At 54.4% G+C, this 11,612-nt stretch overlaps 1 protein-coding gene across 1 annotated transcript; it reads left to right on the forward strand.

Annotated features, from left to right (window-relative positions):
- Positions 1–231: 231 nt before the first annotated feature.
- Positions 232–11,605, forward strand: ABCB9 (ATP-binding cassette, sub-family B (MDR/TAP), member 9; the record flags this gene model as incomplete). Its single annotated transcript, XM_008946123.1, has 10 exons — positions 232–346; positions 815–945; positions 2,175–2,380; positions 3,356–3,553; positions 5,145–5,273; positions 6,596–6,784; positions 7,355–7,528; positions 8,912–9,071; positions 9,901–10,037; positions 11,369–11,605. Coding segments are annotated over 10 exons (1,676 nt in total), but the record flags the coding sequence as incomplete, so codon positions are not given.
- Between the last annotated feature and the right edge of the window lie 7 nt (positions 11,606–11,612).

An 11,612-nucleotide genomic window follows, 5' to 3' on the forward strand; every position in this document is an offset into this window, starting at 1 on the left:
GTAAAAATGCAACAGGGCCAAAAAAAATGCAATAGGGGATAAAATACACTGGGAAATTAAACATCCTCGTGTGCCTCTAGGGGATGCGCCTCCTGAGACATCTTGTGTGATGGCCACGAATCTCTGTGGTGGGGATGGGGTTGTCCATGGGCCGTTGCTGTTGGAAACACAGGTCTTGTGCCAATCCTACTCTGTGGGGCTGAAACCCCCTGTCCTGTGCTTGTCTGGCAGGAGAGACCTTCCTGCCCTACTACACAGGGCTGGCCATCGACGGCATCGTGGTGCAGAAGAGCATGGACCGCTTCTCCACGGCGGTGCTGGTCATGTCGCTGCTCGCCATAGGAAGGTAATCGCAGGGGCTGGGGTTGGGCCCTGAGGAGGAGGAGGAGTTTGGGGGTTTCCTGCAGGAGCCTGCAGTGGCGGTGGGCATGGTCTGTCTCACCTCGGGGGTATTACCTTGTGATGCGCTTTGATTCCTCCGCACCGCGATGGTGCAGGGCAGCCGTGGTGGCTGTCACGAGGCTGTCACCTAGCCCCCCGCGTCCATCTGCTCGTGACAGGGGAGCAGGAGCGGACACAGGGAACAGGCTCCGCAGGGAATGCTGTCCCAGCAGCGCTGCGTCCCCTCCCAGTGCTTCCCAGTAGCGGGGCTGGGCCCAGCTGTCTCCGCCGGTGGCAGCCGGCAGAGGTGCGGGCTGGAAGGTGGCCCCAGCGCAGCCTTGCCCAAGCCCTGGGCCCGGGCGTCGGGGTGGTTGTGTTGCTGAGCAGAGGGTCTCGTGTCCACTGGTCTATAACGTCTCTCATCTGCAATTAGCTCATTTGCCGCAGGTATCCGGGGCGGCGTTTTTACGCTCATCTTCGCCAGGCTGAACATTCGCCTTCGCAACTGCCTCTTCAGGTCCCTGGTGTCTCAGGAGATGAGTTTCTTTGATGAGAATCGCACAGGTTGGTTCCTCTTTCCCCTGGATTTGGCCTAACCCCTCTACCCCGTCCCGGTGCTTTTTTCCCCTTGGCTTGCTCTACGAACACACAGCAGATTTGGGGCAGCCAGAGAGAGCTCCAAGTGTTCGTGTTTAGAAGCAGTGGCAGAAAACTCTTCCCTTTTGGTTGCTTCCACTGTGGGATTGGGTCAAGATTGCCCAGCACCCTGGAGATGTCCCATTGCCACCCATCAGCCTGGATCCCAGGACTGACGTGGATATCTCCAGTCATCCCCAAAACACCTACTTTCCTCCTCCCATCAGTGCCTGCTGGTCAGCAGCTCTCCAGCTCTGCTCTGGGCAGCAGAATCCTCAGATGTGTGGAGCTTGCTGGGTGTGCTTGTCGCTTTCCCTGCCTGCAGTTCAGTCCTGTCCTGGACTGTGCCACTCTGGTGTGGTCCCAGCCCACTGTAACATTTGCACAGTTAATTTCCTCTTGGCACTATTTTTAGTTTTGAGGCTGTTGCCATATTTAGCGATCGCTGCATGGTGCTCTGATAGCTGAGGACACCAGAGATGTTATTGTAAGTGGGATGTGGGTAACCCTGGACTTGCCCAAAAGCACAGGAATTCAGCTGGGCTCAAACATGAGTCAAGGATGCAGGAATTCAAGGAGATTTCTGCTGGCTGTAACGTTCAGCTCCACCAAAGGCACTTTGGCTAAACCCAAACAGCCCTCTCTGAGGCCACCTCACTCTCCACAGGGTGTGCTGTGCCCGGCCCCAGCTGCTCCTGCTGGTGGGGTGGTGGGGAGAGATGCCAGCACTCCCAGTGAGCTCCTGGAGGGCTCCTGACACCACTTAGAAATGAACTTGGGGTTGAGCTGACAGCTCTGGACACATGTTCAACAGCCCAGCAAACACTCCACCCACGTACCTTCTGCCTGTCTGTGTGCTGCTGCTGTCCCCTTTGCTGTCCTGCAGCCATCCTTGGTGACCCAGGGACACAGCTTGTGCCTTGAGCTGCATTTCACATCCCTCATGCATGCAGCAGTTCAAGCTCCTCCGTTTTGCTTCACATCCACAGCAGTGGAGTCGCCTCCCTTCCATGCCACCCTTCAGACTCCCCAAGTGAGGGCTGGGTTGAATGGGGAGCTCCTTCTGGCCCTGGCACGGGCCGTGGGACACGGCTAGGCAGTGCCCTGCTGTGGTGACACGTCCCCACTCTCCCCTTCCCCACCCCTCGTCGCTGCAGGGGACGTCATCTCGCGCCTGACGTCAGACACGACCATCGTGAGCGACCTGGTCTCCCAGAACATCAACATCTTCCTGCGCAACGTGGTGAAAGCCACGGGGGTCATCTTCTTCATGTTCAGCCTCTCCTGGAAGCTCTCGCTCGTCACCTTCATGGGCTTCCCCATCATCATGCTGGTGTCCGATGTCTATGGGAAGTACTACAAGGTAGGCAGGAGCAGCTGGCATGGCCGTGGCACACTGCCATGCTGGGCTGTTCCCTTCCTGAAGACATCGTGGAGATTGTGGGTGGCCTTGGAGCTGTTGGGACTGGTGCTCAAAGGCTTTGCTGCCAGCAGCGGGGGCAGGAAGGTGGCATCAAGCCTGTATGGGCAGCCAGGTGTAGCCTTGGCTCTTACCTTGCTTTGTGCTCAGGAGTGGAAGCATCTCGGGTCTGCCAGGAGAGGGAGCTTGGCTGTGGGATGTCCCATATGCACCTGCCTCGCCTCGTGCAGTCTCCTCCCTTGTGCAATCTCCTCCCAGCCCTTTCCTCCCCTCTCCTGTCCCTTTGGAGTGACTCGGTGGGGGTTAAACCCAGTGCTGAGCTCTCTCCCTCTGCCTAGGGCTAGTGTGAGCCAAGGGCTGTCCCCCGTGGATGAGCCACATCCCATGGACCTTGCGTGTCCTGCAGTGCTGCTCCTCACGTCAGTTATTGGGGTTTACACTGTTCCAGGGACACAGCGTGTGCAGGTGCTTCCAAAACAGGATCCTTGGCTGCTGCCTTGCCCAGCCACAGCTCCTGCTCTGGGTCAGGCACTCTTGAGTGGAGTGGAGCTGCCCTTGATCTGTTCCCTGACTTGGAATCTCCTGGAAGGGTTCCTGGGCCAGGCTGACCCTGTCCCATCAGGACACCAGGAGCTCTGCCACAGGCTTCCCAAGTGACCCTGGACATGGCACTTCACCTCCTGCAGCCCAGATTGCCCCTCAGGGACAGCACAGTGCATCCATTCTCCTGGCACAGCATCCCAGGCCATCCCAAGGGGTGGGATATATCCCAGCCCTCAGCCTCCTTGCCCATGGCCTCGGAAAATGTCACCGTGCCTTCTTTTCCCGAGCCCGGCAGAGCCCGGGGTGTGCAGGGAGATGTGCCACGGGCAGCCTGGCGCCCGCTGAGCCCCCTCTGCCTCCCCTGGCTCCCTGCAGAAGCTCTCCAAGGACGTGCAGAACGCCCTGGCCAAGGCCAACAACACCGCCGAGGAGACCATCTCCGCCATGAGGACCGTCCGCAGCTTCGCCAACGAGGAGGCGGAGGCCAACGTGTACTGGCAGAAGCTGCAGCAGGTTTACAAGCTCAACAAGAGGGAGGCCTTGGCTTACACCTACTATGTCTGGTCCAGCGGGGTAGGTGGCCGGCGCTGGGGCTTCCCCCTGTGGGGCTGGGGGTGTCCTTCAGCTCTCCAAAGGCATGTGGCACGATGTGCTCGCTCCCTTGCTTCCAGGGAGCGCCCAGCTTTGCTGCCTGCTGCCAGCAATCCTCTGTCTCTTGATATCTTTTCTGTTTTAATTTTCCACTCATCACAAAATATATTCCATGCCCCCTTAGGGCAGCGCTGTGTTGTGCCACCGAGTGGTCTGTTTTCTCTTGCAAACAGGAGCAGAACTGATGAGTGCTGAAGGTCGTGGAGAGCCCCGTGCTGCGCTGCTGCATTGCGTGCCGGTGCCAGCTCAGTGCCAGGGCCCCGCCGTCGCCTGAGCTGCTGCTCAGGAGTGGAGATTTGCTGCCTGTGGGTGGTGGCAGGGGGAGGCTGCTGGCTTTGAGGTTTAGGTTTTTTCATTGGGTTTTTTTTTTTTTTTTTTTCTTTCCCCCAAATGCTTTTTCATCATTTCAGACCAGATGGTTTGGGACTTCTGCATCGGCTGATAACTAAAGCTGTGCCAAAGCCTCACATGGGGCTGCCCTTATCTCTGCATAGTCAAGGATCTAAGTAGCTTCTGGTGAAAGGTTTGTGAGTTACAGTGGCCTTGTGCAGCTGTGGGAGAGTTGATAGCTTCCCAAGTCTGGAAGCAAAATCAGAGCATTTTTGGCATTGTTCCTGGGCTCCCAGGTGAAGCTGGGAGTCAGCATACATCCCACCAAGTCAAAGAAAGCAAAAAGCCTCAAAAACTTCCCCTGCAGGGCTCACATAGAAGAAACTGATGGATTTAGCACAACCCTGCTACAGTCTTTCTTGGAGCAAACGCAGGATCTTAAGGTCAGGTTGTGGCAGAGCAATAGAGGAGGATTTTTTTCCCCCCAGTACTTTTGTTGGTGTGAATTTAGAGCCTGTCCTGGAAACGTCACAGAGCACCAGGGCAGTGCTGCTTTTCTGAGTACCCAGGCAGTGTGGAACAAAAGCAGCTGAATGAAGGCAGGGGCTGGTTTGTGTCATACCAGAGCTGATGTGTCTCCTTTGTAGAGCAGGTGGTTTCTCCCCTACTGATTTCAGGCAAGAGTTGAGGTTATGCTTCAGGCACTTGTACACGCAAGGAGGATTTTTTGCACTCACTCTTGGCTCAATTCTGCATTCTAAGTTAAAATGTGTCACACTCATGTAACAGAAAGCTTGTTTTAGTGGTGAGGTGACTGCAAGTGTTGGATAATTTGAGTGTAGATCATTATGCTTGAGGACGTTGGTCCTAGGGAGAAGTTCACGAGATGCTCTGTTATTTCAGATAAATTCTCCCTCCTTGGCTGTTGCCCCTCTGGACCTTTGTTTATTGGTGAAAGCTGCCCACCCAGCTCCTTAGGCCACCCATATTCTTGGGCTGTTTTTTCCCTTCTCATATCCATGCCCACTGCTAGGGCTGTCAGCTGCACACTGTCAGGGATGCTCAGCTTGGGGCTCAGAGAACAAATGCCAGCACATGAATTGTGGGCTGTTGTGTGAGTAATTACAGATACACCAAAATATCAGTCGTCCATGCTGATTTTGGGGGGTTTTCTTGCTTTCAGCTGACCCTCCTGGTGGTCCAAGTCAGCATCCTTTACTATGGTGGACACCTCGTGATCTCAGGGCAAATGACAAGTGGAAACCTGATATCCTTCATCATTTATGAGTTCGTCTTAGGAGACTGCATGGAGGTGAGTCTGGTTTACCCTTCTGGGCCACCCCGTATCAAGATGCTGTTTATCTTCTAGAAGATCCAGGGCTAGAGCCAGTGTTGCCTTTCCCACAACACATTACCTCAGCCCTGTGGCTCTGCCCTCTGGTGGGCTGGTTCTCCTCTGCTCCCCACTCCCCTCCTGCTGTGGCCTCTCAACCTGAATGCACACAAAGCAGCTCATCCCCCAATAAAGCAATTGGGACCAAAGGGGTCAGGCTGGCCCCGCTGAAGAGCAGCATCCTGGCTGCCTCCCAAGCACATTTCCTGGCATGAAGGATGCAGGGATTACAGAGCTGCCTGTTAAATTTCAGGCTTCATTAAAAACTTAATTATATTACTTTTTTTTTCCCTTTCCCCGGAATAGGCTGCAAGCTGTTGCGTTGGCAGCACGTTAGCAACATGGGATTGTGGGTGGGATGGTAGAGCCCACCCAGGGCTGCTTTCTCCTTGCAAAGATGTAATCTTGGCTAATCAAGGCAGAAAAAAAATGAAGTTGAGATTTCCCCACAGCCAAGTGTGGTTTCAGCAGTTCTTCAGCCTTTACGGAGTGGTGGCAGAGCAGAGCTGGAGGCATCTCACCATCTGTTTGGGTGACTGCAGGCTCTGGTGGTCTTTCCAGCCTGTGGTTTTGGTGTAGGTTTGGTTTGGTTTAGTTTTTTTTCTTCCCTCTTGATGAGAGGGGCAGCTGCACTACAAGCTGTCTTGCAGCTCTGGAATTAATATTGGAAAGAGCTGATGTGATGGGGGTTTATTCCAGGGAAGCTGGTGTCAGCATGCAGCAGGTCTAATTGGGAGAGCACAGTGATGAATCCACTAGGACCACGTTCCATCAGGGAACAGCCTTATCAGCTGCTAAACAGTTGTTTAGAAGGGTCCAGCCTGGAGCTGCTCTGCATTTGAGGCACGTGTGCTGGGCTGTGAGCTGGCTGCCCTCAGGGACTGGTGCAGTGCTGCCGTGTGGGGACTCTGTTCTGTTGGGGAGCTGCTGGTCTTGAGCAGAGAGAGATGAGTGAAGGATTTTGTTGGAAGTTTGTGTCATGTACCTCCTGGTGTATTGTCTTCTCAATCCATGTGTTTCCTTCTGGTTCCTCTCTGAGTCTACCTCTGCACAAACCCTCTTAGATGCCCTTTCCTGGATGTGTCCATGTATACCCTCCGTACCCTGCAGAGGGGGAGAACTTGCTTTTCCAGTGTATGATGACTGTAGTGAATATCAGATGATAAAAGATTTGGGAGTGCTTCAACCGTTCTCCTTAGGAGTGACACGGGAGGGTCTCACCCCTGCCTCTTCCCTTCCAGTCCGTGGGGTCTGTGTACAGCGGCCTGATGCAGGGCGTGGGAGCTGCCGAGAAGGTGTTTGAGTTCATCGACCGCGAGCCCACGATGGTGAACGAGGGGTCCCTGGCCCCAGACCACCTGGATGGGAAGGTGGAGTTCAGGAACGTGACCTTTTCCTACCGCACCCGCTCTGCAACTCAGGTCCTCCAGGTGAGCCCCCCGGGCACGCCGAGCTCCCCACCACGAGGCACCACGGGTCGCTTCTCCATCGGGCAAGAGCCCGTCACCAGCCCACGGGAGGGGTCAGCTGCCCTTCTGGAGATGCGTAAAGACAGGCTCGAGGGCACGCTGGAAGACAGATTATGAAGAACAGCAAGTGTTTAGGGCCAGCCTTCCTTACAAGGAATGAGGTTTATTAATAAACCCCTTGTTCACCACTCAGGCATTAAATACGTCAGCGTGGTACGGGGCTCTGTGCCAAGCTGCCTCGGCCCGTTTCCGTGGGAGAGGGGCTGGGGTCACGGGGCAGCAGGAGGCTGCAAAGAGGTTGGTCTGCTTTGTGGTTTTTAGAGGTCCTGCTACATCATCAGGCAAATTTGAAGCCATTCTGGAGGCTTCTTGCTTCCTCCGAGCCAGGAGAAATGGCTGATGTGGCCTGTCACCAAGCTGGGGGGAACCAAGGCCAGACTTTGGCTGCTTTTCTTGCATAGTGCCTGAGCTGCAGCCCCAGGACCCTGGGCAAAGCCAGGACCTGAGCATCCTCTCCCATCCATGTTGCAGAACGTGTCCTTCACCCTGCACCCCGGCAAAGTGACGGCGCTGGTGGGTCCTTCAGGGAGTGGGAAGAGCTCCTGTGTCAACATCCTGGAGAACTTCTACCCTCTGCAAGACGGGCAGGTGCTGCTGGACGGGCACCCCATTAACATGTACGATCACAAGTACCTGCACTCAGTGGTACGAGCGCTGATACGTGTACTCTAGCTACCGCCCGCCGTGAGCAGAGGGGATGGATGGTGGTGCTGCATGTTGCTTTGGATTTATCTGGCAACTTCTGAAATGTCCACAAAGCTGGAGGTGGTCCAGGAAATGAATTCAGATAATTTGTTGGGGACGGAAGAGAAAGGGATGGAGAGTGGTTTCATGGAGAGGGGGAAGCCTTCCAAAAACAGAACAAAAACCATGATTTATTTTGTAATTTTTGGCCAATGCAGTAGAAATGTTTTTGGTTGTTGGATTAATTATCATCTAAATTGGATTCGGGTAACGACTCTCACATTCCTCCAGCACTTTCTACCTTAAGATCTTAAAAGTAATTCTCAGCTAATGGGGAGTTAAACCTCTCAGGATCCTGGCACCAGCTGGAGCACCAGAGGGGCTGGTTGGTTCGCCTAGGAGAGGGGCTTGGGCCCCTTGGCTCTCATCTGTGTGCCAGCACAGATCAGCCTTCATCTCCTCTGCAAGTAACTGCCTTCTTTGTTTACCCCCAGAGCAAATGGCCTCACCAGTCAGCAGAATTGATCAGAGACAGGCTGTAAAGCCAAAGTCAGTGTGACTAATTTACATTCCCAGCCCGTACTGAGTGAAAATTAAAAGACAAGCTAGTCTTTCAGTTTAGAAAGCCTGGTGTGGTGCTAGGAGCATGGGGAGAAGTCAATTAAAATATGTCCTGGTCCCACCAGCTCTGTTTGTGCCCAGTTCTGAGCGATAATTCGGAGGGTTCGATTGATTTCAGATATTGAGGGTTTGGCAAAGCAAGCTGAATGTGAGAGTGAGCAGCAATGGCTGTAAGGTAGGACAGGGAGGCTGTTGCTAAGCAATTAAGGAATTGAAGCAGCTATGTCCCTATCTTGCTAATTTTGGATTAAAAGATGGAGGAGGGCTCACTCACATGGTCCAAGCGTGATTACTGGCCTTGAACAGAAAATGAGCCAGAGCCTGGGAGAGGGTCTCTCTAACCTGCCTTGTCTCAGCAACTGGTTTCCCATTTTGGGAAGAGCAAACAGTGATGGGAATGACAAGTCTGGAGCAAAACCACAGCAGGGTCTTGGAAGGGAAGAAGCCTGTCCCAGGTGCCAACCTACCAGCAGTGCATCACGTTTCTTTCCTGCAAAAGCTTGGGCCTGCTAGATGATGCAAACTGGGCTGGGGCTGCTGCTGGGCACCCCGCTGTTAGCAGCCATGCTGGAAGCTCACACTGAGGCAATTCTGCATCTTGGTTTAATGGTGGGGCTCTGCCCACTTGAGTCCTTACCCTACAGGAACAAATGCCAATGATTCGCGTTGCTGGCCGGCGTGTCTTCTGCTCCTGACCTCCTGCTCTTCCCTTCCTGTCCACAGATCTCCCTGGTGAGCCAAGAGCCAGTGCTGTTCGCCCGCTCTATTGCAGATAATATTTCTTATGGCTTGACCTCAGCCTCCTTCGAGTCAGTTGTTCAGGCTGCCCAGAAGGCCAACGCACACACCTTCATCACGGAGCTGCAAGACGGCTACCACACAGGTACCAAAATCCCTCCCTTTGCACTTGAAAGCGTTGCCTAGGGAAGGCAGAGACTCTCCCCGTGGGTGGGAAGTCAGGCAGGTAGTGATGAACACGAGTACACAGCAGCTCGGCACTGGGGTGGAAGCACCTACGTGGGGAAGTGCAGCACACCCTGGGCTGCTGCAGGATCTCTGAGCCTGTCCCAGCAGACTGGCAGCAGGGTGAGCATTCTCCATCCCATTTGGACCAGTCTGGCTCCCAGTGCCCAGAGGTGCTATAGAGACAACATTTTTCAGTGCCATGCTCAGAAGAAAAGCCCAGAACCCAAGTGGTTAGCTGGGTACCACCCTGCCTGCAGAGCAGGAAGATAAACCTGTGATAAATCCACAGTCATGAAAGCTGCTGTGTTTGGGACAGTGGGACTTGGTGAGGAGGCAGGGCAGGCTGATGGTGGTTTGTGTTTATAGGAGCCAGCAGGGAGATCCTGGTTTCCTTTAGTGCTGCCTTGGCTGCACACCCTGAGAGCCTGACTTGCAGGGAGAGATGGCAGCTTCATGGGCAGGGAGCTCAGTGTCTGGATGCTCTCCCAGGCTCAGGATCTTCTCTGTGTTGTTTCCATGAGCATCAGTCCCTCAAACCCTGGGACAACAGTGGAGAACTTGCTGCTGGAGGGAAGGACTCCAGCCTCAGGGATGTTTAACTCATTTAAATGGCCGAGTGAGCAGAAGCATCTACTTGGTCTTTGCTTCAAAGCATGACACTGTCCTGATGCTGTAGCTGGGAGCTGAACTTGATGGCAGCTCTTGATTTTTATTTTGACGCCTTCCTCTCTCTCTTGACCCACCAGAGGCAGGTGAGAAAGGAGCCCAGCTGTCAGGTGGCCAGAAGCAGAGAGTGGCAATTGCCAGGGCCTTGATCCGAGCCCCCCCGATCCTAATCCTGGATGAAGCCACGAGCGCTCTGGACGCAGAGAGCGAACATGCGGTGAGTAAGTGACGTGGGCATGTGGGCTGAAGAGGCAATCTGGGTTTGGAGGCAAGACTGTAGCTTTGATTTCCAGCCTGTGGGCAAGCTTAGTCTTGACGTGGTGCAATCAGGGGTTTGGGTAAGATGTGAATTCCTGAGCAGGAATTTGCTTCCAACACGGCTGTAACCACCAAGAAGGGAATCATCCTGTGCTCACAGCAGCCAACACCTGAGAAACCTGATGTGATAGGGATCTCTGGTGATTTCTTACATGTGGAAGGTGTTAACTGGCATACATGCAGCGACTCTCTGCAGCCTCTTAAGACAGGATACAGAGGAAGACTCTAAAAAATGGTACTGTAGCAGGGACAGTACGACTGCCTGAGCTAAATCCCAGCTGAGGCACCAGAGAGGCCACGCTTCCAGGAAAGGCCCTGAGCTTTCTGTGTACTGAGCTGCTTTATCTGGCTGGGATAGCGACTGAATGGCTCTACCAGTAGCAGCTGGGTCTCACTGGTTTACTGACATAAGGGAAAGCTAGTTCAAGGCTGAGGTATGAAGACGTGTCTCCTGGTCCTGGAGGATGAGCACTATTGGTCTGTGGTGTGGGGCACTGCAAGCATCTGCTCTTGGAGCAGCTTGTTGGCTTGCAGGTCTTCAGCCATGTTTGTGGTATCTGATGCCAGCCAGGGGCTGTTTTTGGCTATCCAGGGGGTTCAATGTGACATATACCTGGTAGCCATCTGCCTGCCTTTAGACCTTAGTTGCAGTGTCAGTCTCTCATCTGCAGAACAACTCTTTCTTGCTTTGCCTTGATACATGCAGGAAATAGCCCCACTTTTCTGAGCAGCTGCATTTCATAGAATCATAAAATGTTTTGGGTTGGGAGGGCCCTTAAGGATCAGATAGTTCCCTCTGCAGTGAGCAGAGATGCATTCCATTAGACCAGGTTGCTCAAAGCTCCATCCAGCCTAGCCACCACTTCTCTGGGCAGCCCATAACACATTCACCACGTACTAGCTTCCAGCAGTCCATGCCAACACCACATGACCTCCAAATCTGGGGCTCAGCTTTAACAAGAAGCCAGCTTGCAGGATCAGACCTGTGTGGGCACCACGCCTGCGGGCTGGCTGGCTGGAGACGGTCTCCTGGGCTTCATGGTGAGAGCCAGGAGCTGGGACGGGCGTGCTGGTGCTGGCAGTGCTGCAGGGAGCCTTGTGTCCTCCGCGTAGCCAGAGGCGAGCAAACCTCCTGTCCAGAGGTTTCTTAAGACAGACCACAGAGCTGCTGCTCTCTCGGCACGCGGAGCCGGTGACGCTCGGGTGCTAACCCCTTCTCCTCCCACGCAGATTCAGCAGGCGATTTACGGCGACTTGCAGAGCCACACGGTGCTTGTCATAGCTCACAGGCTGAGCACTGTGGAGAAGGCACACAACATCATTGTGCTGGACAAGGGCCGCGTGGTGCAGCAGGGCTCGCACAAGGAGCTGATGGAAGAAGGAGGCCTTTATTCCAAGCTGGTGCAGAGACAGATCCTGGGGCTGGAGGGAAGCGCCGCGGACGGCCGCCAACCCGCAGCCCGGGGAGACTCGT

The sequence above is a fragment of the Merops nubicus genome, unplaced genomic scaffold (genome assembly GCF_000691845.1).
Source record: "Merops nubicus isolate BGI_N331 unplaced genomic scaffold, ASM69184v1 scaffold26988, whole genome shotgun sequence".
Lineage (NCBI taxonomy): Eukaryota > Metazoa > Chordata > Aves > Coraciiformes > Meropidae > Merops > Merops nubicus.